The sequence below is a fragment of the Rhinolophus sinicus genome, linkage group LG04 (assembly GCF_036562045.2).
Source record: "Rhinolophus sinicus isolate RSC01 linkage group LG04, ASM3656204v1, whole genome shotgun sequence".
NCBI lineage: Eukaryota > Metazoa > Chordata > Mammalia > Chiroptera > Rhinolophidae > Rhinolophus > Rhinolophus sinicus.
In genome coordinates, this window is record NC_133754.1 from 109352344 (window position 1) to 109379301 (window position 26958).

Here is a 26958-nt window from a genome sequence, read left to right on the forward strand (position 1 = left end):
TTTTTTTGGCAGGACATGGGATTTTTTGGACCATTGTCATTGTAAGATACCTTACATGATGCAATGGAGAGCACAGCACATTGCATGTCGGCAGATGTGACGTGCACTTGCAGAAGCGTCACACCCAGGGCTCTAGGCTGCCCCACACAAACCACACGGGTGGTATTTCTGCACAGGGGGCTCATGGGCCCCCAGCCGCGGCCAGCCAAGCGGGGCCTGCAGTGTGGCCACATGGCCTTAGGGTTTGTCCTATTTGTAAAAGATGTTTAATCACGACCACAGCTTGCTCTTTCTTCCACTCCAACTTCCTTTCCCAAAGTTGACAGCAGTCCTAAGATTGTCAATGCATTACCTACAATGAGTTGTGAACCTAGAGGAAGGGCTGAGTTTTCTTTTTCTACACTCAGAAAATAGCATTACTAATTATGACCGATAAGAGGCCGGCAAACACTATGCAGTCAAGAAATGTAGAATATAAAAGTGCTAGTGAGACGTATCAGGCATTTAAGTAAAAAAGTATATATTTTTTTCTAAATTTTGTATGTTTGTAGTATTTACCAGCTTTAAAAAATTGTAATTTACTGTGATTTTTTCCCTATTCTAAAAACATATTTTGTATCTAATTTTGTATGTTTTTAAAAAATAGGGTCTCTAAATTGTATATGCTTTGTACCCCACCAATCCTGGATCCTTCCTCTGGGAGAGTGGATACATAATTTTTGGAAAATAAGCTTCGTTTCCCTTTTTTAACAAATTCATTTTTCAGTCACATTTGCGCTATGCCTATTTTCTCCAAATGGACCTCCGTGCCATCATACGAGACCTCAGAGAGCTGAGGGCACACTCCCAGCACAGCCTCAGTCCCACGTGTCACTTATGGGCTGCGCTCTGACTGCCACCCTCAGGACCTGGGCTGGGTATTCCTGTCCAGGGCTCACATCGGACCCGTCAGACCTCAGACAAGGACAGGTGTCTTAGTCATATACCACAGACTGGGCAGCTGAAATAACAGACAATTCTTTCTCACAGTTCTAGAAGCTGGAAGACCCAGATCAAGATACTGGTAGATTCAGTGTCTGGTGAGGACCTGCTTCCTGGTTCGTAGATGGCCACCATCTGGCTGTGTGCTCACAGGGCCTCCAGTCTCCTCCTCTTCCTATGGGCACTGATCCCATCACAGGCCCCCAGCCTCACGACCCCATCGGACCCCAATCACCTCCCAAAGGCCCCACCTCCAAACACCATGGCACTGGTGGTTAGAGCTCCAACATGTGGATTTGGGGGGTGCACAGCAGCAGGTGATGAATAACCATCGCTAGAAATGCCGCAGGCAATATGAGAGGGTCTGTGCACCCACACTGTCCATTGTCTCCATAAACAGCCTTACACCTTTATTCTTTATGCTCTGAACACAGCACGAAGCCCCAAGAGCTGCCTTCACAGTCGCTCCCTCAGGGGTCCTATCGAAGCTGTGTGATCAGGACACAAAGGGGGAAGCTAGCATTTCTCCTGGACACGCCCCCAGTAACACCTCCATGGGGCGGGGGTGGGGCAGTGGCAGTGGGGTTCCTGGATGGGTGGCTTCTGCTGCTGCCTCCTCTCAGCCCAGACACGTCGGGCCCTGGATTCTAGCCTCATCTCCTACTTGCCTGACAGCCTTGGGCAAGCTCCCCTGTGCTTAAGTCCTCCTTGAAAAACAGGGATTTAGACCCATTAGCAAGCAGGTCCCTTCTGGCTCAGGAGTTTTGCCACTGCAAATGGATTTCATAGCATAATTCATAAGGAGAGAAAACTGGATCTAAGTTGGCCAGCATCCCCCAGACATAATCCGTATTTTCGGAGGCATGTCCACTACATTGAAAACTACATCAGTGAGGATTTATAACCTAACCTAGGTCTCATACTTTTTGAAATATGCTACCTTTCCATCTGTGTTTTCTGGGGCCACGAGAATGCGTGTTTTCCCGAGAGGTGTGCTACACTGAACCGTGGTGTAAATCAGAGGCTCCAGAATGAACTCTTGTATTTCCACATCTGCCGCTCTATGTCCTCCCCTCAATGGAAACTGTGAGCATTCAACGTCACCATGGGTATCCCTTAACCTTTACTTCTATGCTCATCCACAACTCAAATCAACTCGCATTGCCTAATCTTTTACAGCGTATGGCACGTGCACACAAACGTAACTTAAATCAAGTTCATGAAGTCCCGCACTAAGTGTCACAAAAGTTAGGTTCTGTTTCTGGATCTGAGAGCCTCCTAGGATTTCTAATGTCTGCAGGCACTGCTGTGATGTCCCGGGTCAGGCAGGGCAGCCGTGCCCAGTCTCAGACGGGGTCCTATAGGAAATGCATACCCTGAGTACAGCTGGGGTGAGGGGAGCTGAGGGGGAATGAAAAGCACACAGTGGGTGGCTGACTGGAGCCAAACTGCATCCAGAAAGGCTGGAAATGAACCAGCAGAAGAAACCATGAGCAACAAGGAGTGGGAACTTCAGTCCCCAGTGGGGAACACAAGTGGCCAGATGAGGCTGGACAAGGCACCATCATCACTGAGACAAGAGAGAGCTAGCGGGAGGTCCATCCACCAAGGTCAGCACCCCTGCATGGCCGTCCACACCCAGAAATCCTGCCTTCCTCCTCGCTGCAGTGTGTGCAGAGGACAGCAGAGGACACGGATGGACCACTGCTCCCCACAATAGAGCGTGTCTGCACAGAGGAGACACAGAGTGCACCCTGACCATGTCAGGGGCAGAGGCTAGCACACAGAGCAGAGCAGACAGCAGGGTCGCACGCTAGCACCCACGTCCCTCCTTTGTCCAGCCAGCATTGAATGCAGTCCTATGCTCAGGCGTGACAAGGTGGGGGCCCCAAAATCACTGCAGAAAAACAAACACAGCACTTGTGGTTCAAATGTACACAGGTGTGCAGTGCGAGCTTGCTCACTCAGAGCCTGCCCACTGCCTCTTTTCTATACCCAGCCAGATGGATCCTCCCTAATATCCTCCCCAAAGTGGACAGACCAGCCTGCCCAAAGCAAGCCCTCTCGTTATCATTCCCAGAAAGCCGTGAGCACACTCCGGCCTCAGGGCCCTCGCACATGCTGTTCCCTTGCTGGGTATCACCACTGCCTTCAGGTCTCTGCTCAAATTTCTCCTTTGCAACAAGGCCTTCCTCACCACCCACCATAAGACAGAACCAGGTACTCTGACCCAGTACTATTTTATTATCTTCCAAAATAATGGGTATTATGGCAAAGTCTGAGGAAAATTCTTTATGTTGATACTTAGGGAAAAACATTTTATTTCTAGGAAAAGTTTGCAAAGTAAGCTGGGTATTACTCTGCTTGCCTGATCACAGGGCTGCCCTGTCCTTTGTAAGTGTCCAAGGTGAGAATGGAGAAGTTGCCCACTGAGGCACCCAGTTAGCATCTTTGGAGGGTCACTGAGCAGTGACAAACAGATGAGTGTGCCCTGCCAGCAGTGCCACTGTGTCACCGTGGCCAGAGCACCTCGGGGTATAAAGCTGACACCTGCCCAAGACATCACCTTGCCTTCTCTGGAGCATGGAGCCCGCCCGAGGCAGCCTGCATTCCCAGGACCTGAGTACTGAGGCTTACTAACCACAGATAACAACACGCACGACTCGGGCTGCTCACCTGCCTCTGGGACCAGCAGGCTGAAGGCCGCAAACTGGCCTGTGAGCAGCCTGCACTACTTTTCACATGAGCTACACTCAGCAAATTTCCTTACCATCTGCCCAACCGGCACTTAGTTCCAAGTAAAAGGAGAAGTAAAGTCTGTGATCTTGGGGAAAAAGAGAATAAACAAACTGTGGTGTTTTTAGTTTAAATGGATAGCCACAGACATTGCTACACAGCTTATGTTTGCCATTAAAAGCAGAGTGTGGCTGAATAATATTAACTTTAAATTATGCCCCTCAGGGCCATAGAAGAATGTTTACTTTGGGGTCAGACTGGGCGAAACAAACACTGATTTAAAAGTTATAGCTTTGATTTGAATCGTCTTACGGCAGGCCACCATGTGTGTTGTCAGGTGACGGCGTGTGGCCCCTTCCCGGGGTCACGTGGATGCAGTAATGGAAAGCCTGTTACCCCTGGTTGTATGGGGTAAGAAGAAAAGGTACAATACTTACAAAAATTTTCCATTTGTCTTTGAGCCTATCAGTACAATTTGCTCAGATTCAATCCGAGAGATTTTTCCGTGGAACCAGGGCATTTTTTCATGGGCTGTGGTGGCGATCAGCTTCTCCAGCTGAGGCTTCTGGCTGATAATGGCCTGCTCTAGAGCTTGACCCTGCCGCAGGTGGGGGAAAGCAGAGCAATGACACCAAGTTAAATGAAAAATGACACAGAAATCATTTCCAATCTGTCCTAAGTCCAGACATGGCAAGGTACAATCACATTTGTTTGTATGTTTCTTTGTTTGTGTTCGTTCATTCATTCATTCACTCATTCATTCACTCATTCATTCGTTCAATAAGATTTTATATGTTATTTAAATACCTTCAAGGGTGTAAATAATAAATTATATTTTTAAATACTTTTAAAAGTCACACCAGCTTTAGAAACCACCTGGTATAATCCATAAGGTCTGGAGAACATGCCTCCTGCCCTCTTCAGATCTGCTGTTTACTAGAACTGAGTGTTCTATATTGAACCTGATCATTTATTAACAATTAAGAATCTTTAAAATGTGTGCAACAAAGGAGACATGCGCCTCTGTCTGCCTCTACAAAAGTGCGCCCTGCACGCTCACACACACTGCTGCCTGTTACTGCAGGCGATGTGACCACACCAAGTGTGGGAGACAAACAATGCGGAAATGACAATGTGAAAAGAAAAATGGGAGAGAGGCTGACAGCTGGGTGAATTCACTTCCTCATTGTTCTTAGTGGGAGAGAAACAAATTCTGCACAGCAGTAAATGGGGAACTAAGGTTCAATTATTTGACGTTATAAAAAGAACCACAAGAAGTGAAAAATATAAATATAATTATGAATAGGAACCAAACTAAGAATAGGAAGGGAGGAGGTTAGAAAGAAGGGAAGGTGAGTATGGAAATTTTGTCATACTTCACAGATGAAATGAAAAACCAAAGCAGCATTAAGTTACACACCAGAGAATTCTCTGAAGCAAAGCAAGTAGAGGTCAAAGTGAAAGCGTGGGGAATACTACTCAACCATGACAAAGAATGAACTGCAGACAGGTGAGGCCACACAGCAGACTTGCAAATGCATTATGCTGAGTGAAAGAAGCCAGTCTGAAAAGGCTACATGCTATGTGAGTTCGTTTATATAGCATTCTGGAAAAGGCAAAACTACAGGACAGAAATCAGAGGAGGGGATGCCGGGGGCTAGGGTCAGTGGGGGGGGCATGAGGGTGATTGATGGGTGATAGAACTGTGCATATCTTGGTTGAGGTGAGGGCTACATTATGCTATGTGTTTGTCAAATTTCACAGAACTGCACACCTACAAAGGATGAATTTTACAGTGTATAACTTACATCTGATTTATCTGACTTTAGAGAGAGTAAAAGGATGGTCTAAGACACATCCAATGAATGCTAGTGAAAAATACTGGGCACACAGTATTATCTGTCTGCAAGGTTGAATTTAGTACAGAACACATTAAAAAAGACTGTTGCTGTGTATAATCCTCAAAAGCCTGTGCAGTCTGCACTCTGTCTCAAAGAACAAGCAGAACGCAGGGCGCACACTGCCAGGAAGTGCAAGAGGAATGCTGAACAGGAGACCGTCAACCAGCCTGCGGGCTCCTGACATCAGGGCTGTTGAGAGTGTGGCAGGAACGTAAGTTGTCACAGCCTCTGGGACCTTTCTGGATGACAATCTCTCAATACACACAAATTAAACCCAACCTGTTCAGGGTTATCTGCAGATACTGCCTGAAAACTCAGAAGGATGGGTATAGAGAGATGTCACTAGCAGCATTACTTGTCAAGAATGAAAGTGTCCATCAACAGGTACTAGTTAAATAAATTACGGTGCATAGGAAGGGCAGGAGGCAGCCAGAAACAGGCTGGTGCAACCACGTGTGTGCCGACACAGAAAGGTCTGCAGGAGACGTTAAGAAGCTATGAAATCAAATGCCAATTAATGTGTCTGGGATGGCCCCCTCAGATAACTAAAGAACAGAAGATGCCTGCATTGCTTCTGAAATGGCCCAGCATGACTGGGTGACAGTGGCTTCCTGCGGTGGAGAAACCCACATCGCTGCCATGCAAGGACTGCCCTCTCAACTGTGACCACAAAAGAGGAAAGGCTGCCTTCTTGGAGTGAGGCGTTTTTTTGTCCAAATTGATGACTAAGGGGGTGGCTGCTTATCTGAGGCACCACTGCCAGGCTCTGCACGGACTGGGGGCCTGTGTGGAATTCCAGGGCCCGTGAGCACATGCGAGCACGCGCGGCGGGAGGACCAGCCGCGGCCCACCTGCAGGTTCCAGGTCTGCTTCACGTACTCCCGGATGAGGTTCTCCTTTAGGTCTTCGAAGGGTCCGGTCTTGGGCTGCACCCCAGGCGGCCGGTTGAGGGGCTTCTTGAGGAGGCAGATGAGGCCATCCGACTCCTGGGAGTGGTACTGGCAGAGCTCGGCAGGGCTGGCGTGTGTCCTGCCGCCCGCGATGGCGTACGTCCCATTCAGCTCCCGCTCGATGGTGTAGTGGTGCGCCTTGCGCGCATGTGCCACGGACAGGGCGAAGCCGCCCAGGTAATTGCGGCTCTGGCGCAGCAGGTAGAGCCCGTCACTCATGCCGCCCTGGACCAGGTAGTCCTCTGCCTCCTCCCGGGTGATGTTGCCGAAGAAGAAGGGCAGGTGGTTGGCGCTGTCGGCCGTGCCCGCGGCCATGCTTGTCTCCCCTCAGGGCCAAGCCCACGATGTCCACCTGGACACAAAAGGAGGCACGTCAGTCAGCACCCAAGCAGCAGGACCAGGTGTAACGGCCAACCTTCCAAGCCTGGAGGCAGGCCCTCCGTCAGGGGAAGCCTTTTCCTCCTGGGACTTGGCGTATGGCTGTCACCAACCTGTTATCCACCCATCTGCTCACATAATCGTTAGATTTTCAAACATGGTCCTAATATGGAACCCACGAACAGAGCCATCAGACAAATGCGGCCATAGGAAGTTTGTGTTTTTCTTTGGTAGAAACACAGAATTCTAAAAGGCACACTAAAAAGAGAAGTCCTACTGAAAGCAGGGCTTAGGAGCTGGTCCACTGGGAGGGGCCCAGACAAGCATATGCCCACCGTTCTCTGCACATGGACACAGCTGTAAGGAACATTCGCGGCTGCTCAGAGCTTTGGGCAGTGAAGATGTCACTGAACACTCTTCACTTGAATGCCAAGGGTCTACGGTGTCATACGCTATAGTTAGACCCCAGGGAGCTGAAGGGCTAGGCGCGGGTACACACCACTTAAAACTGTGAGGCGGTCACCATGGCCTGTACAGTTTGGGTCGGAGATGGGACCAACAAGCCATTGCCCTGAGGCCTGAACAATAACATCCTCAGAAAGCCCCCGGCCTTGGGCTGCACACTGTCTCCTCCCTGCCTCTGCCAGACCACTTCCAGGTACCCGCCATGTACCATTCCATATTGAAGAAATAGTGCAGGTTCCACAGTTGATGAGGATACCTGTCACAGAGAAGATACTTCTTCACTAAACAGACACATACAGAAACACAGACACCAACACACAGACAGACACACACAGAGAGACAGACAGACACACACAGAGAGACAGACAGACACACACAGAGAGACATACAGACACACACAGACACACAGCCACACACAGAGAGACACACAGGAACACACACACACATACACACACAGACACAGAAACACAGAGACGTGCAGAGACACACAGACACAGAGATGTGCAGAAACATGATTGTGTGAAACAGCCTCTTCTCAACATGACTTATCCTACAAGTGGTTGTAAACATAAGCATATCTGCCCAATAGAGGCAGTAGACCTCTCTAGGCAACATTGCCAAAGCAGTAACATGTGAGTTTATAATTTGATGGTACAAATAATTTTCTTGCTTGCTTCTAACATATGATTATCAATGATCAATTTTTCTTTGTCTAGGTCCTAAAAATTAATCTCTCAGTAAGTTTTGTTTTGTTTTTGTTTTAAGTACAGTCCACAATTACATGTAAGTCTAAGGACACTATTAAGAAGGAAGACATCTCTGGAGAGACCACGAGTCAGTGTGTCTTCTGGAAGCACTACTTCTCTTCTGCGCCTTTCTTCCTCTCTGGCAAATCCTTCTGGGACATTTGTGTTGCAGGTTCAGCCCAACCCTCCTCAACAGTGAGGCCTTAAGCGCTCCTTTCTCACACTCTGCTCTGTTCCCGCAAAGGGTCTCCTGTGGCCACGTTTGTCTGATGCTCTGTTCGTGGGTTCCATATTAGGAATGTGTTTGAAAATCTAATGATTATGTGAGCAGATGGGTGGATAACAGGTTGGTGAGAGCCATACGCGAAGTCCCAGTGCTTTGGGCCCAGCTGCACTTAACTCTCCTCCCCTGCAGCCCAGCACTTCCCAAACTTCCACACGTGTGCACCTGGATTCTGCCTGGATTCTGTGTTCGCCTGGATTCTGAAATTGCAGGGGCCTGCGGCATTGCAGGGCCAAAAATCTTGGTGATGTTGCTGCTGGTCCCTGACTACACCCATGGCTGAGCTCTCCCCTGCCACCTGCCTGCCTTCCTCACCCAGGTGCTGCCCAGCCAGAATCCCGGAGTCCTTTTGGAGCCCTTGCTTTCTCTCAGGCTTGTTTTGCGACTGGCTTAGGTGTCAGCCCGTCTTGCTGCACCCGTTACCACCATCGGAGTTAACCGCATCATCCCCAGCTGCTTGGCTGTAAGAACTCTGGCTGCTGGCCTGCATCCCTTCCCCTCCTGTTTTTCCCCCACCAGGGGGTCCTACAGGTCCCTGCAGCGTGTCACCGTGCCTCCCGTTGCCATCCCTCCTTGCCTGTCAGCCTCACTCCTAGCAGGCTGGTCCCCAGGCCACAGCTGCCCTCTGCGGGTCCTGGCTCCCATCTGTCTGCTTGGGGAGGGGGTGGGGTGCACAGTCTTAGAGACTTGCCTCAGACACATCCATGCAGTTAGCTGTCCCTGCTGCTCTACATCCCTGACAGAGCTGCCGCCCACCATGAGCCGCAAGTAAAACCTTAGGTCTTCAAGAACAATATTTTAAGTGTTAACAAATACTTTTTAATTTACATAAATCTTAATACGATTGTTTGTTAAATTCATCGGTTTGTCACTAACATTTACATTGGTGCTGGCCTCTCCTATGAGCCCCGCGCCACAGCGACTAACATGAGACAGACACAGGCGGTGACGAGGCAGCCTGCCAGGGGCCATCCTCCAGGCACATGCGGGCGCTCCTGTGTGGCGCTAAGGGGACACTGCAGACTTGGCTCCAAGGGGACACTTCTGGCTTCCCTTGAGGCTGAAGGTCTGGCTGAGCTGGGTGTCAGCAGCCCCCCGGCCCCAGGTGTGACTTCCTGTGCTAGAGGTGATGTCCGGTGCGTTGTTATTGCTGGTGGTGGTTTTGACAGTAGAGATGGTTTATTGCAAGGACAGCTCAGGGCATAGCCGGGAAGTATTTAATCTGGGGGGTGAACAACATCTGTGATGCCTTCTCAGGACTGGCTCCCACCAGTGCCCACCCAGGACATTCTCCCGTCCCCCAACCTCCTTTCTACAACATAGGCCATGGTGGTGGGGACTGTCACCTCCGTTCTAGCCACTGTCCACAGGAGTCTGTCACCACAGTACTGTTTTCCGCCCTGTTTTTTCAGATATTAGTTCTCACTTACTATGGCAAATCCCAAGAGTTTTGCGTTTGTGTTCAGCCTTAGTTGGGACACAGCTGTCATGTCGACCGCTTCTGCCACTATTGGGACAGGAAGAGACAGCGGCATCCGCTGTGCACTTTCCTCCCTGCACCCACCGACTCAGCCGCTCCACAACCCTGGGACTTGCTTACAGGGACTGCTTAAGTCTGCCTTTTCCTCAGACCCCCGGGAAAGTCCGAAGTTCAAACTCTAACACCCACTGGGAAAATTTTCCCCTCAACAGTCCCTACAACTTGCTACCTATTTTTTTTTTTTTTTTTTTGGTCTATTTCAACATTCCCACTTATTATTTTCCATGTGTGAAACCATTTTATTCAAAAGCTTAAAACTGAGAAACAAAAGAGGCTTTGGGTCCCCTTCTCCTTCCAAACTCTGCCAGTAGCTCAGCTGGTGCACTGCACATGTAGCTTTTCAGGAAGGTGAGGCTTCAGGTTATTGTCAGGTGAGCTCCTGCAGTGTCACCTGCAGTGCGACTTGCTCTTCTGGGGCCATTGTATGATGCAGGCTAAATACATTTCATGATAACATGAAACAATGTTTGTGAACACTGCTTCATTTTTCTCCATAGCATTTCTCCATAGGTGACAGCCCTTAATACACTATAACTTACTGTTGAACTTGATTCTTGTCTTGGTTCCCCCACCAGGGAGGGGAGGAGAGAAGAGGGTGCTTTTGTTTGCTGCCCTATCTGGCCCCCTGGAGCAGTTCCTGCACAAAGCAGGTTGTCAAAAATATTTGAGTAACAAGTACAATTAAGTGAAAGACAATTTCAAAATAAGTGGTATAGAGCAATCCAGTTTTGTTTATAAAAAAGTTATATGTACACACATGTGTAATAATGCACACAATGAGGTGAGAAAGGAGAGCCTGACAGGACAGTGGGTGGCGTGGAAGGACCCTGGGTGCTGGCACTGACTCTGTGTTTGCTGCTGAGACCTCTGCACTGCCCCGCTGCTCTTCCACCCCGTCCTCTGCCTGGCCTTTACTTCCACACTCCATGCGTCTTCTCTTCCCAGTGTCACCAACTTCTAAGTGGCCAAACCCAAGGCCACCTGTCTGGCCCTATCTTTGATCTCCCGGCAGCACGGATGCAGCCCAGAGCCCCCTGAAGTTCAATGAGCCAATTTCTCATCTTTGTGCTCCTCTCCCCTCCGTGGCTTCTTTCTTCTTTTACTCTGCAACCCAGTGCTGGGTCTTCAGCCCCATCTGGTCCTTCCATACGGCCTCACTACCAACAAAATGCCAAGGAGTATTTTCACATTCACCTCTCTCCATGGTGCCCCTGACCCTGATCCGAAGGCTGCTTCCCTGACATTGCCACCTGACTGGAACAACTCATCCTTCACGTGCCTAGAATGGGGCTTTCGAGGGCTCATGCATGCTCTTCCCTGAGCCTCTCCTAACTGAGCCAATGACACCAACCGTAACTCATAGTTCAGGATGAGACCCTAATGCATTTCAGGATTCCTCCCTCACGCAGCATGCACGTCTAACCCATTGAGTCAGAAAAGACATGTCTTCTACCCAACGTGTCCATCCCATACTGGAATGGGTTCCCTTAGGAAGCATGAGCTCTGTGCAGGGCCATGCTCCACTGGGGGCTGGGCCATCTAGCAAGACATCGGACCAGCTGGTCTCCAGGGATCTCTCGTGGGCTTTTCTCTAGAACATCCCAAACCATGGCTTCTGTGTCCCCTGACACCACCCTGGTGGAAGCTGCACAACCGCTCCTTCACATCGATGGATGTTTTATGCAGTTCTCATCCGCTGGCCCTCCTCACGGTCCAGTCCCTACAGAGCAAGGCAGCGTGAGGTTGGCAGGCCATCTCCTGTCCCCGTCACATCCAAAACCCTCTTCAAACCCTACTTCCCCACGTGGTTTGGCCTGAGCTCCTTCCTCATCGTGCCTACTTATGCCCACACGCACCACGTCCAGCCACACCGGGCTCCCTCCTGTCCTAACGTGTGAGGACCTTTCCTGTCCCAGGCCACCACACTCGCCCCTGGTTGGTTTCACCTCCTCCGGCCTGTGATCTCAATTTGTGTCACCTCAGAGAGGTGTAAGCTGATGACAGTGTCTCAGATGGCTTCATGCTATCTTTCTCTCACCAAAGTGTTTATCTTTATCTCACCAAAAGGTTTATTTCCTTCATCGTGTTCAACACAAATCCTGCCCTACTGGACCTAAAATTTAAGCTCCAAAGTCTGGAAGTGTTGACCTGCAACCCCAATACTTAGGGGCTTCCCAGAGCTCATGAAATACCTGTTAAATGAAAACATGTGGACTTGTCCTTTTCTGAGTTTCTACAGTGGCTGCACACTGCTGTTGTAATGCGAAATCTCAGTGTGCGGGGGGCTGCTGTGCCTGGGTAGAGAGCGTGGTTCCAGAATCAGAGAACTGGGGACACTCGCCCAGCCCCCTTTAGATTCCCAGCCCCGAGGAAGCACGGTGTCCGCATGGAGCTTACCTCCTCCTAAGCGACCTGTTCCACTCTGGGATGGATGCCTTGGGTGGGCACTGGTGGGAGCCAGTCCTGAGAAGGCATCACAGATATTGTTCACTATTCTGGTAACTGCTCCATGCAGTTCCATTTTGCCCCAGACCCTCTTGAAAGGGCAGCAGCTTTGATTCTGCCACCGCCGCGATCTAGACACACATGGGCACAGCCCCGCCTGCATCTGCACTATGTGATCCCCAAATGCAGCCGGGTGGCCTCAACCCCAGCATCCATGCCTGGCTTCTGCTAGTGAAAAGCAGCCCTTTTCACACGCAGCCTTGATTTACATACTAGGATGGTGGCATCATGCCCTGACACTCCTTTTGTTGGTTTCCATGTCACCCATTTCCATGTCATCTTTCATTATGTTAGCTCTGGGTTTCTTAACTCTAGCACTCATGACATTTGGGCTGGATCATTCTTTATTGTCCATTATCAGCACATCAGCAGCACCCCTGGCCTTCACCCACTAAGGCCAGAGGCATCCCCATTCCCCCATTGTGACACTCCCAAACTACCTCCAGGCATTGCTAAGTGTTCCCTGGGGGCAACATTATCTTGACTGGAAACCACTGTGTTAGCTATTTTGGCCTGCCCACAAATCTGCTGTGCGTGTTCCATTGTGCTAGCGTCTTCATTAGTAAATTAGATATACTACCGTGTTTCCCTGCAACTAAGACCCAGCCAGACCATCAGCTCTAATACATCTTTTGGAGCAAAAATTAATATAAGACCTGGTCTTATTTTACTATAATATAAGATCCAGTCTTATATAATATAATATAATATAATATAATATAATATAATATAATATAATACTGGTTCTTATATTAATTTTTGCTCCAAAAGATGCATTAGAGCTGATGGTCCAGCTAGGTCTTATTTTCAGGGAAACATGGTAATACGGTCTCATCTAATTCATTAACATCATCACTCTGAACAAAGCACACAGAGGGTTGCAAAGGGAGGAGCCCCCAGGAGGGCTCCAGAGATGGCTGAGCTGGGGAAGCAGCAGAGGCTGAGAGTTGAAAGGGCTGGTATCCCATCCAAGTGACCCAGGCACCTGTGCAGGGGATGAGGGAAATATTACCAAAGTTGCCAGAACTAATCGCAGTCATGATGGTGAGTGTGGAGGTCAACTGGTAGAAAAGAGAAGGATTAGGTCATGATGGGATGCTGAAGAAAAAGGCATGGGCAGCTGCATTTCATAGGAGAAAGTGTCTGTGTATGTGTCTGTCTACGTGTGTGTGTACACGCACAGACACACTGCATCCACACAGGATGATAGAGACTTGGACCAAACCAGAGACTGCTTTCTTACCTCAAATCCTGCCTAGTGCCAGTCAAACTTCCACCTACATCCAATACACTCTGAGAGGTACATCTATGAATAGAAAGGAGCCGTTGTCTTCTCTGCGCTCTGATTCTGCCCGCCCCACCACAGCCCTCCCAGAGTCGGCAAAGACGAATCCTCGTGACCCCCTTGTATCCAACCAGCTCCCTCATGTCCCCCACGTTTTTCTTAAGCTCTCCTGCGCCCCTGCACTTTTTGACATGTTATAAACCTCACCCCCCCACCCCTCCAACTCCTTTCATGGTCCATCTCCCCAGGCCCAGGACAAAAGCTAACTGCACAACCTTTGCTCTTTAAGACACATTTAGCTTAGACAATATCACTTAGAAAAAATACTTAGCTTAGAAAACATAACTATTTGTGTGTAGTTCTATCTTATCAGTCAGCAATGTCAAAGATTAAGAGGAAGAGGCCACACTTGCCATCATAAACACAATGTTTCAGATACCATTTTAGATCATTTTAGAATACGTTTCTGGGGCAGCCTAAGTGGAAGATCAAGTCCAGATGCTTACAGTGGGCCCGCGGCTGAGAAAGCTGCCTGGAACCCATGGCTCTGCTGGAAGGAAACTTCATCCCCTGCAGAGGGAGACCCAGAGCAAGTCAAGACGATGAAGCCAACATGCCCACCCAACTCCTTAGCCCAGCTCAGATTTATTACCTTATAAAGCCATCACAATAGACATTCCGTTAGGGTCAGTATGGTTACCATTTTGTTCCCTTCTGTCCAGAACACAGGCTACCCTAAGGATGGGTCTCCACCCTGCAACATTTGGTGGAGAGTTAGAAAGCACACATAACAGGCAGCCTCCAAGACTCTTCCAACGCCCCACAGATCCCTGCCTCTTGGAATCCACACCCTTTCACAGCCCTTCACACACTGACCAGGGCCTGGCTGCACAATGACAGTGTGGGATGCCTGAGGCGAGCCCACAGAAGCCCGTTGAGCTTCCCCTGGTCCCTGGATTTTAACCTGAGAAGCCAGGGGCCATGTTGTGAAGACACTCAAGCAGTTCTTTGGGAAGCTGAGGTCTCCTGCCCACAGCCCCATGAACTTGCCAGCCACAGAAGGGAGCCATCTGGGAAGATGGTCCACCAGCCCCAGTCGAGCCTTCAGATGATACAAAACATTTGACTGCAGTCTCGGGGGAGAACCTGAGGTGAGCCATGCTATCTTAAATTCTGGTCCCTCATAAATTATAAATAATACATCATTATTTTTGTTTTAAGCCACTAAATTTAGGGTAATCTGTTACATCGCAACAGAAAACTAATACAGCATTTGGAATCAGGCCAAGTGAGAGAAGCAATGGTGCTTAAAAATATGAATGATTTGTTGAGAAATTAGGCCCGAGCATCTGAGGAGGGAGGTAACCAGAGGCTGGGCTAGGGCAGAGTCAGAATAAAGCTTCCTGGTATGAGGAGGGACGGAGGTGTAAACTATCAGAAAGGAGGGAGTTGACTGCACGAGCCAGTGTGCACTCCTAGAAGCTGCCACCTCCCTCTGTCTTCCTTCATCTCCTCCCCTACCTGTGGAAGACGGTCAGAGGCACTGGTCCTGAAACCATGCAAGGGTCATGATATCTGAGCCTGGGAACCAGGACTAGAGGCAGCTCTCAAAGTTCAGATTAATTTACTGTCACTAACAACATTGTAACTCACCAGCCTCCACAACGTTGTTTCTTTCCCTTCTTTCTCCTCTGTCCATTTCATCAATACTACCACCCTTGGCTCTGTTCTCGTCACCTTATGCATCTTATAGTCTATTCTCATTATCACGGTAGTTATGTTCTAATACTGAACCATTGCTGCTGAGGAAAGACAGAGTTTATTTTCCTACAAGTCTGTGGTCATGACATTTCAGTCAACTGATCAATATATAGCCTTGTTTTATGTTTAAATAAACTTATTTCATTTATGTTGACTTATTAGCATTGAGCTCACAGCCAGCAGCACTGTAACTCATGATTGAAAGAAGCTCATCTGACACGTGTGCTTTTTCTGTAAGCATATCACAGCCTTCTCACACTTAGGACATCACTCACTGCCATCCTTGGGACCCATTCAAACCGCAAAAATCCCTAACAAAGAGCATAAAAAATGCAAAATAATGTGGCTCTAAGTAGATCCTTTGCAGTATGAGCTGAGACAAGGCAAGGAATCACCTTCTCCAGCGTCAGTTGGGAACGTACATTTGGGTGGCTTAGATTTTTCACCACTCTGTGTGCGTCCACAAATGATCGTGCAAGTGTGGTGAGTACTGATTTGGGGATGCAATACATTTTAGGGAGAAGGTAAATTTGTAAATATGGACTCCGTGAATAATGAGGGTCAATTGTAAGTCATTTTCTTCCGCTCTGCCCCACCTCCTAAAAAAACCCAACCTCATCAATAAAGGTACACCATTTTGGCTTGGTTCTAGACTCTGTTCCTAAATGTGTTATTCTTATTCTCTAAATCTGTGTTCATTTCAGTGTTTTTAAACTTGGCATGGAACCGGAAAAGGCAGCCTGTCTTTGCACGTCTTTTTTTTAACCCTATCCATCTGGTTATCAGAAGTGCAGACCTGTGATTCAGGGCTTCTGCTTAAGACTCACCGGACCATGGCGCCAAACCACAGTGTGCAGCCCCTCCACTTCCTGTAGAGAACATTCCCAGCAGTGTTTGCACATTCAGGTGGCTGTTTTACATTGCCGGCCACAGAGACTCCACACACCATACGGACTGAGGTGACAATGGAAGAAGTGGAGGGTGCTCTGGGGAAACAACATCTGGAGACAATTTCTGCCACATACTACCATGTAGGGGAACAAAATCAGGAAGATGCAAAAAGCTAACTGAGCTTAACATGCCCAAAGCCACACAACAACCTCAATGCAAAGCAGCCCTGATCAAATTTGCCTGGGAATTTCCTCTGCAGCTTGAAGCTGACAAAATTAAGTGTCAAGACTTGGGCAAAAGAAAATACTTCATGTGTGAGTTCAATTTGCATAGAAAAGAGGAAAGAGCCCAGCCCAGAGGGAGAATGGATCTGCCTGGGCCAATCAGGGACTGGCTGTCGGTTTCAAGGAAATTACCAGGCCAAAAGGGGGGGGGCACCCCAAGAACCGACCACCACACTTGACTGGTCTGCAAAGAGCTGGGGGCACTGCTCTCTGCAGCAGGATCTCACCACCCAAAAGAAAACACATGAACACAGAACCATGGCCTCAACATGGAGAAACAGAACCCACGGTGCCCGGCCTGAGGTGGCCAAAGTCTCCTGTGCGTGTCTGCTGACACTCGGACAGTCAAACCCAGCTCTGACTCCACTGTAGGGAGAAGGTTCCCTCTGCTCTACTTCTCCACTGGGAACCACATGACACAGGCAAGCCCACTATGAGTTAAGGGGCACGCACAAGGAATTGATTATTAAAAAGAGAGCTAGGCTTAGTAAATAATCAGTGAACACGGGATCGCATCCAAGGTATCACTTGGCAATGTCCCTCTCCTGATCTTTCTAGCAGAAGAGAAAGGATGGAGTTGCATCCAGGGGCTGAGGCCCGGATCGACACTGACTGGGTCCAAGGACATCTCCCTGATGAATGTCATCCCACCACTACATCCTAAAAGCCACCTCATCACTCACTCTTCTCTGGAGAAAGATAGAAACAACAGACAAAATAATAGACAAGAGAACACACATTGAAAGTGGCCGATAACTCCCTGGCCTTCTCTTCACATGAGCAAACCACACGGGGACAGGCAGCCAAGTGACTGAGCCTCCTCGGTCCTGCTCCAGATGACTCTCTAAGACCCTTTTCCACTAGGAACACAAAAGCTCCTGGAAAGGCCTGGGCCATCTCCCAGTGCTGTGGCTTCCTCTGTCTGATCTACAGGTAGCTTGCTAAGGTTTTCAGCCTCAGGAACTATGTTATGTTCCCATCCCTCCCCTCAGTTGTAGAACCTCTACAGACCCTGCTGCTGCTGCAGAAAGCAAACCACCTGATTTAAACAAAAAGGACACACGCCGGTGGATTAAGACATCTACAGACTATTCTACTGAATATATATTTAAAAAAATCACCATCATTTTTTTCTAGTCAGTTAAAGAATAATTGTGGGTGACTCATTGCAAAACATTACCAAAGCTTATGCTAGTGTCCTTAGATTTCATAAACCTGTGACATCAATATACCCAATGTTTAAATAGGTGGCAAAATGTTATATGAATAGGAGGAGGATGGATTGGTCACATATAACTGCAGGAAAGAACTAGGGTGCAGGGGCTGACCACTGCGGCCCTCATTGGCAGGTTCGCAGTGGGAGAGCGCTGGCTGCACAGGGGAGGAAACACAGGAGCATAGACACCCCCAGGGGGTGCAGTGTTCTGGGGTCACGGCTCTGGATTTACTTGATTCCTACACATTTGACTAACCTTCCTTTACTGGATCCAACCACAGGCCTGGAATCAGAAGCCCTAGGAGCAGGCGTACTTCCTGCTGTGGTTCCTGAATTCGGGAAGTGGGCGTCCCCTCGGTGTCAGCAAGAAACGCCAGCCAGAAAGCAGAAGTGCAGGTCTCCAGGCAACAGGCCTCTTTTAACTGCACATTCAAATGAAGCAATGACAGCCCAGGACATAGATCCACCAAAACAGACTGAGTCAAACAACACGCCAACAGACTTTGCCGGGCGGGCTAGCACTGGCAGCTGGGAACGCACTCTCCCCAGAGTTCTTACCAAATGAACTTTCTCTCGAATTGCTAGGTAGGGCACACCCAAAATTTGTGGTTATTTCATATTTTTAAGAAGTCCTAGGACATTTTAAGTATCAAATTCCAAATATGAGATAATTCCTATAAAAGCTTTATCAGGGCCCTCAGATGTTAACTCAGAGCAGGGAACGGCAAAGTTGGGCCGGCATGGTCGGTCTTCCTGGCAGGATGACGACGTGCAGGGTCAGAGCTGACGTGCCAGCTCTCTGAACCTGACCCCAGATCCCCTGGCACACAGCTGCTCCTGGTCGCAGCAGGGGTCTCAACTTTACAGGGGGCTTCTGGCGAGGTCCCTCAACTGAGACCCGAGGGGCTTTTCAAGCATCTATTAAACATGTACACACTCTGCAGTAAGCAGATTTTGAATTTGTTACTCCAGGCTGCGTCGTCTCCCATACTTGGAAAAGCAGCCAGGAGAAGCCCAGCCAGGCTTCACTCCACAGCGGGTAAGGAAACATCACTGGAGATGCGCACAGGAGAGAAACCCTCTCCAGACACAGGAAGCTGGGAGTCCTGGGGACAGGTTTACTGGGGTGCAGCAGGGGACTTGTAAGGACGTGTTCCAAAAAGTGACAGGAACCAACCTGCACCCCAAGCCTGAAAAAATGACAACTCTACGACGAAAGCTTTACCATTTTACAGATAATAAACTTGAGCCAAAAAGAGGTTAGGTATACATCTGTACAGCTGGTCAGGATGACCATGAGACTGATGGTGACAAAGGGGAGAAGGACGGCAAGCGGAAGCAGCTCTTCCATGGCACCCACTCGCAGGGTGTCAGCTGACCTGCACAACACTCCTGAAGGGAATGGCTACCGTTATCCTCAGTTCACAGATGACACCAGGCTCAGGAAGGTCAGGTACCAGCAGCAGAGTCTGTGCTAGAAGCCAGCCCTTCTCTTCACTACAGCCTTCAGAGACCTGCAGGTGTGTGTGAACAGGCACCTCTCTATCGGCACAGCCAAACGTAAGCCCAGCCTTTCCTGCCAAACCCGGTGCTCCCTCCTCGTCACCTCACAGTGGTGGTTCTCAGTGCACAGCCCCAGGACCAGCTACATCAGCTTCACCGGACACGTACAAGAAATGGAAATTCTCAGGGCCCACCCTGACCTGCAGAGTCAGAAGCTCTGGGAGTGGGGCCCAGCAATCTGTTTTCACAAATTCGTGTTTGAGAACTTTGGCCAAAGAATGCCATCCAGGTAACTGTTCAAGACAAAAAACTAGGTACTCTTAGATAGCTCTGCCTCCACATTCCTGGAAGTAACGCACCGGGTCCCATCCATCTTATCTTCCAAACTTCCAACCATGTCCACTCTTCAAACAAAACCCAACCACGCCATTTCTCTGCTAAAGATCCACACGGTCCACCCCGATATCAGGAAAAACACACCCGTCTCCCAGCATAGCTGCCACCTTCAGATCTCGCTCCCACTGGGCTTTGCACATCATCCTCAGATACTTCCAGACCATCTCATCCCCCTCAAACTTCCCTGTGCCTTTCTTCTGCAGTACTGACCAAAGTTCTACTTAATTTTAATTTACCTTTACTTAGATGTGTGTGATTATTCAATGAATGTCTCTCCCCAACACCAGCAGAGGTTCTCTCTCTCTCTCTCTCTCCCCCCTCCCTCCCTCCCTCCCTCCCTCCCTCCCTCCCTCCCTCCCTCCCTCCCTCCCTCCCTCTCTCTCTCACTCTTTAAGTAAGCTTTTAATTTTAGAATGTGAGATATTTAGATTTACAGAAAAATTGTAAAGATAGTATAGGGCTTCCATATAACCCATATACAGCTTCCCCTAATACCAGCTTTATGCCTCCTTAGGCACCGACTGGCTGGGACAGATTCTTAGACTTTCCTCGTTTGTGATGACCTTGACAGTTTTGAAGAGTACTGGTCAGGGAGTTTGTAGAATGCCCTCAACTGGGGTTTGTCTAATGTTTTTCTCCTAGTTAGACTGGAGTTATGTGTTTTGGGGAGGAAGACGAGGGAAGTAGAGTGTCAGTCTCCTTACATCAAGCCATGGGTGCATGCTGTCACCATGGCTTATTACTGCTGATGCTCCTCTCTGACGTCTGGCAGAGGTGGTGCTTGTCATGCTTTTCCATGGAAAAGTCACACCCCCATGGAAGTCGTGCCCTTTCCACCCCAGCCTCTCTGTGAGGAAGAAACTCTGTGCAGCCTACGCTTAAGGAGAGGAGAGGAATGTTTCAACTCCTTGAGAATGGTGAGTCCTCATAACTTATTTGGAATTCTTCTGCGGAGCAGGGTTGTCTATTCTGCCCCATTTATTCATTCAATCGCTTATTAAGTATGAATTCAAGGATATTTATTTTATACATTAGGTTATAATCCAATAGTACTTTATATTTTTGTCCCAGCCTGGCCATTGAGAGCACTTCCAGCTGTATCTGTGTCCCTCTGATACACCGCCACCACCATGGGTTGGTTTGTTTTAGGTTTTGAGCACTTCTTTATTTTGATTACAAAATACTCCAGTCCTAGAATATCTCATTTCTCAATCCTTCTAATTAAGAGTGGTGTTAGAAACCAAGATCTGGGTGCTAGGTGTGCTCGTTACTACAAGGATGTCATTGATTCTAGACCCTCTAGGATGACAGAGCCAGTACTTGACCTGTATACGTACACACGTAAAGTATTTCTCTATATATCCATCTGTGTCTATATTCATGTAAATGTGAATTCATACCGATGTCTGCCTCCCTCTGCTTCTATTTTCTGGAAGAGAAAATTGTTTAAAATTGGCATAATTGCCTCCTAAATGTATGGTATAATTCACCAACAAAACCAGATAAGCATGGTGCTTTTGGGGGTGTGGAGGGTATTAGTTACTGATTTAAATTGAAAAGACAGGGCTATTCAGGATGCTTTTCATTCTGTGAGGTTTTATTCTTTCAAGAATTAGTGTATTTCTCCTAAGTTATCACATTTGAGAGACAGAATTGTCCAAAGTATTCCACTATTGTCCCTTTGATGTCCATGGGATCAGTAATGATGACTTCTCTTCTATTTCTTTCTTTTTTTTTTTTTTAAAGGGCTTTATTGGGGAACAGTGTGTACTTCCAGGACTTTTTTCCAAGTCAAGTTGTTGTCCTTTCAGTCTTAGTTGCGGGGGGTGCAGCTCACCATCCCTTGCGGGAGTCGAACCGGCAACCTTGTGGTTGACAGGATGCACTCCAACCAACTGAGCCATCCAGGAGCTCAGAAGCAGCTCAGCTTAAGGTGCCGTGTTCAATCTTAGTTGCAGGGGGCACTGCCCACCATCCCTTGAGGGACTCGAGGAATCGAACTGGCAACCTTGTGGTTGAGAGCCCACTGGCCCATGTGGGAATCGAACCAGCAGCCTTCGGAGTTAGGAGCCTGGAGCTCTAACCACCTGAGCCACCGGGCAGGCCCTTCTCTTCTATTTTTGATACTGGTAATTTGTGTCTTCTCTCTTTTTATTCTTGTTTACCTTGGCTAAAGGCTTATTGGTTTTATTGATTTTCGCAAAAAGCCACCAATCGTTTTTTCAATTTTTTTCTATTTTCAATTTCAATGATATCTGCTATAATTTTTTCTTCTTGCTTTAGGCTCAATTTGCTTTTTTTTTTTTCTGTAGTTTTCTAAGGTGGAAGCACAGGTTATTGGTTTTATTTCTTCCTTTTATTTAATATGCTATAAATTTCCTTCTAAGTACTGCTTTTGCTGCATTCCACAAATTTTGATAAGCTGTATTTTCATTTTTATTCAGTTCAAAATATTTTAAAATTTCTCTTTAGATTTCTTCTTTGATCCACAGGGTAATTATTAGTATGTTGTTTAATTTCCAAATATTTGGGTACATACAGCTATCTTCCTGTTACTGATTTCTAGTTTAATTCCATTATGTTCTGAGAACATAATTTGTGTGACCTTTTATTTATTTAAGTTTACTTATGTATGCTTTCCAAAAATGTTCCATGTGAGCTTGAGAAGAATATGTATTTTTCTGTTATTGGGTTGAATATTTTGTAAGTGTCAAGTGGATCAAGTGAGCTGATAGTGCCGCTCAGGTCACCTACATCCCTCGGATTTTCCATCGACTTAATCGATCAGTTGCTGACAGAGGGTGATGCAAATCTCCAATCACAATCGTGCCTTTGTCTATTCTCCTTTTGGTTCTATCAGTATTTGCCTTGTGTGTTTTATGCCCTTCTGTTATGTGCACAAACATTTAAGATTATTATGTCTTTTTGGATAATTGATCTTTCTATAGTTATTCAACACCCTTTTTTATTTCTTAAAATCTTCCATTTTCTGAAGTCTGCTTTGTGAAAACTAATATAGCTACTCCATCTTTCTTTTGATTAGTGTTACGATAGAATATCTCTCTCTATCCCCTTACTTTTAATCTATACGTGTCTTTACATTTAAAGTGGATTTCTTGTAGACAACATATAGTTAGGTCTTACTATTAGTTTTTTTTTAATTCACTTTGACAAACTCTGTGTTTTAACTGGTGTAGTTAATTTACATTTAAAGTGATTATTGATTTAGTTAGATTAATATCTACCATGTTTGTAATTGTGTTTTATTCAGTGCATTTGTTCTTTGTTTCTTTTTTCTCCTCTTTTTCTTCTTTCTCTGTTTTTTTTTTTTTTTTTTTTTTTTAATTTATTGGGGTGACAATTGTTAGTAAAATTACATAGATTTCAGGTGTACAATTCTGTATTACATCATCTATAAATCCCATTGTGTGTTCATCACCCAGAGTCAGTTCTCCTTCCATCACCATATATTTGATCCCCCTTACCCTCATCTCCCACCCCCCACCCCCCTTACCCTCTGGTAACCACTAAACTACTGTCTGTGTCTACGACTTTTTGTTTCTCATTTGTTTGTCTTGTTCTTTTGTTGTTTTTGGTTTATATACCACATATCAGTGAAATCATATGGTTTTCTGCTTTTTCTGTCTGACTTATTTCGCTTAGCATTATACTCTCAAGATCCATCCATGTTGTCACAAATGTTCCTATATCATCTTTTCTTACCGCCGAATAGTATTCCATTGTGTGTATATACCACAACTTCTTTATCCATTCATCTATCGAAGGACATTTTGGTTCTTTCTCTGGTTTTAATCAAGCATCTCATATGATCCATTTTATATACTCTCAGTATATCTTTTAAAAAAATGTTTGTGGTTGCCCTTTAGTTTACAACATATATTTTAAAATCTATATTCCATTTTCAAGTAGCACTCTACTGCTTCACATAAAGTACAGGTAACTCATAAAAGAGTATTTCCAATTCCTTCTTCCCATCCTTTAGGACAATCCTGCCATTCATTTAACTTATCAATATGCTATAATACACTGTTGCTTTAAACAAGTAGTTACCTTTAGAGATCAATTAAGAATACAATGTTTCATCTACCTTCATTTTTTTCACTTCTCTGATGCTCTTCCTTTCTTCAGACGTATCCAAGTTTCAGACCTGTACCATTTTCTTTCTGCCTGAAGAACTTCTTTCAATATTTTTGCGTAGGGCCAGTCAGCTAGTGATAAATTTTCTCAGTGTTTGTCTAAGAAAGTCTTTATTTTTTCCTCACTTTTGAAGGATAATTTAACTAGATATAAGATTCTGGGTTGGTGCTTGTGTTTTCTTATCCTTCAACACTTTAAATCTTTCACTGCTCAATTCAGGTTTGCATTGTGACGAGAAGTCTGCTGTAATTCTTATCCTTGTTCCTCTGTAGCTAAGGGTCATCTAATTAGATGATTACTTTATAATAGGTGGTCTATAAGTATTTGTCAGATGAAAGAATAAATGATCCAATGTGATCGTCCTATAATAGATGGTCCACAATCATGTCAACTGTATGAATAACTGAATAATTCAGATGTGATTATCTGGTCCACAAACATTTGTCAAATGAGTAATAAATGAGTAAGTCAGTGATTGAGAGGTGATTGCAGTCGCATCCAGACAGGAGCCTCCCTTGCTCATCTCAAGTCTGAGGCAGCCAGAGGTGCTCGGGTCCAATCCACCCTATTTCATTCCATGTCACTAGGGAGCCCCACATCCCTCAGGGTCCCTGAGCTCATTCTCTTACATGCAGTGCACACCCTTTCCGTATTTTCTCCCCAGGAGCTCTGAGTAGTCCTAAACTGCCTCTGCCTCAAATAATTAGGTCCCTGTTTTTACGAAGGTCTGAAATTCAGACAGAAAAGAATACATATTTTTCACACTTCCCCCCAATACAATACAGTCAGCAAACATTGGTATGTCCCATTTAGATACTACTATCTAGTATTATTTTCTACTAGGCTAATTAATAAAGCATAACCTTGTCCCAAATTACAAAGACATCACGGGCCTTATCATCTCATTTCCTCCTTTTTCTTATGCACAGCCTTTAAGAAACTTGGAGGTCTACACCAAGGAAACTGCAATGACTCTACAAGGTTCAGGACCTTGTGCTGTGCAGGAAATGTTCCCTTCTCTTCACCTTCATCGTAAGGGTGAACTGCATTTTCCATGCCTTATTTTAGGCGGAACCGTCTTACGGAGTGACAGAAAGCCTTCGTGTGTCATAGAGAGGTGGTCTGTGGAATGGTCACGAGTCCCAGCTCAAGGCAGAGTCCCTGGGCACAAAAACTGGCTTCACTGCTCTTAGCCATACAGCTGAGCCTCAGTTTCCTCACCTGCAAAATGAGGATCATGGTCAAACCCACCTCAAAGAGCGGTGTGGTATTCTATGGCCATGCCACCTGACGTGCTCCCAGCATAAGTGCCCTGGGATGGCAGTGAGGATGGGTGTCCCGGTGACAGGCAGGGTGATATCCCGTGCACAACCTCATTCTTGGGCTGGAAAAGACCTCCTCACGTAGATTTTCCCACTCACCCCAGGAAGCCAAGTCCACACATTATTCCTCACCAGCCTCTAGTTTCGGCTGCCACAGCAGGCTCAGGGACTACCCTGTCATAAATGTTCTCCTAATGCTAATTGTGTCAGGAGGGGTAACTGTATTATTATAAAGTCTTTTTAAGGAGAGGTGTAGTGAAATGTTTAGGGGGTGAAACTTTATGATCTCTGTAGTTTACTTTACACACTGTCCACACACAAAAAAAGGCAAAATATTACCACCACGTGTCATGACTATATGCATGGCTGTTGCACTATTCTATGTGCTTGCGTCTTAGAAAATACTCATTACAAGAAACCTAAGTTTTTTTCATGCAAAAATATAAAAACAAAGCATAAAACTCACCCTGCATAATATGCGCTTTAATGGCAGGTTTAGAGCATGTCCCCATTGGCCACCACTTTGACTGCACGAGGGCCCCAAAGTGAGGCCACGGGCACATCTACTGTGGGCAGCTGGGCACAATGAGTGATAAAGGCACTCTGTGCTTCATGGATCTCCCTGGAAAAGTGGGGGTAAACGCAGCACCCTAGACCCAAAGCCCCTCCAAGCACACTGAGTGACGAAGAGCATCAAAGAATAGTGTATAAGAAACTTTGAAAACACAGAACCTTCAACAAAAAATTCTGTTGTGGCATTACCCAAAGTATTTTGCTCACTAAAACCTCCAACTGCTCAAATGACCAGCACTTGACCCTCCACGAGGCATAGTGCTGCATCACAGGAATGGCCTGTGCTCAGTATTTCCACAGCAGGAGCAGGCACTGCCTGGCCCACGACAGGATGCCCTCCCCGCCTGCTGGCCATCTGCCACCGCCCCCTGCCAGGCAGTACTGTGCATGGTAACAGTGACGCCTCATGTATAAACTGCATCTGGAGTGGAGGAGCTACAAACACCTGATAAAAACGAAAGCTTGGGACTTATTTCTGGTGGGGACCTGAGAGCTCTGCCTCAAGTGTTGTTCAAAGGGATAGCTAGTTTTCTGGGCATGCTCCAGGTGTGCACCTGCCCCCTTGCACCTGTGCTGTCTGATGCAGTGAAGATACACCGAAGGCAATGCCTGCTGTCTCCCTGTTGTGCAGCAGGGGCCTCTGCCCAGCAGCCGTCAGAGCCAGCCGGTCCAACATGACCTGTGGGTCTGAACACTGTGAGCTAAGGGGCCTCCTGGGGTGGGTGTTATATTACATCATCGTCAGTCTCCACCTGCCATGAAATTAGTCTCTGCTGATGAGAAAGATATTTATTTAGAAATACTGGCTATGAAAAATTATTCTTTCACGAGAAAACCACTTGTGTGCAAATTAAGATTCTTGTTTTGAGAACTCATTGGGCTTGCTACCACAATTAAACAGAAATATCAAGTGATGACACTACTTTTAATCCTGATGCTTGCGATCTGACCTCTGCACCTGCTCACTGATGTCCTGCTGGTACCAGAACAACGCCAGGCACAAAGTAGAGCTCAAGAAAAATCTGCCAATTTAACAAACACGAAATGCGAGGGTAAGGATTTGCACTGTATTATTTAAACGTTC

The 26958-nt window shown here is 46.9% G+C and overlaps 1 protein-coding gene across 6 annotated transcripts in view; it reads right to left on the reverse strand.

Annotated features, from left to right (window-relative positions):
• Positions 1–26958, reverse strand: part of SYK (spleen associated tyrosine kinase) — an 86661-nt gene that overhangs the window by 44298 nt on the left and 15405 nt on the right. For all 6 annotated transcript variants that reach the window (XM_019713875.2, XM_019713871.2, XM_019713873.2 and 3 more), the window contains 2 exons: positions 6470–6920; positions 4155–4315 (listed from right to left, as the gene is read on the reverse strand). In XM_019713875.2, the coding sequence (XP_019569434.1) occupies positions 4155–4315; positions 6470–6883 (575 nt within the window). In that variant the 5' untranslated portion in view covers positions 6884–6920. The remainder of the gene's footprint in view (positions 1–4154; positions 4316–6469; positions 6921–26958) is intronic.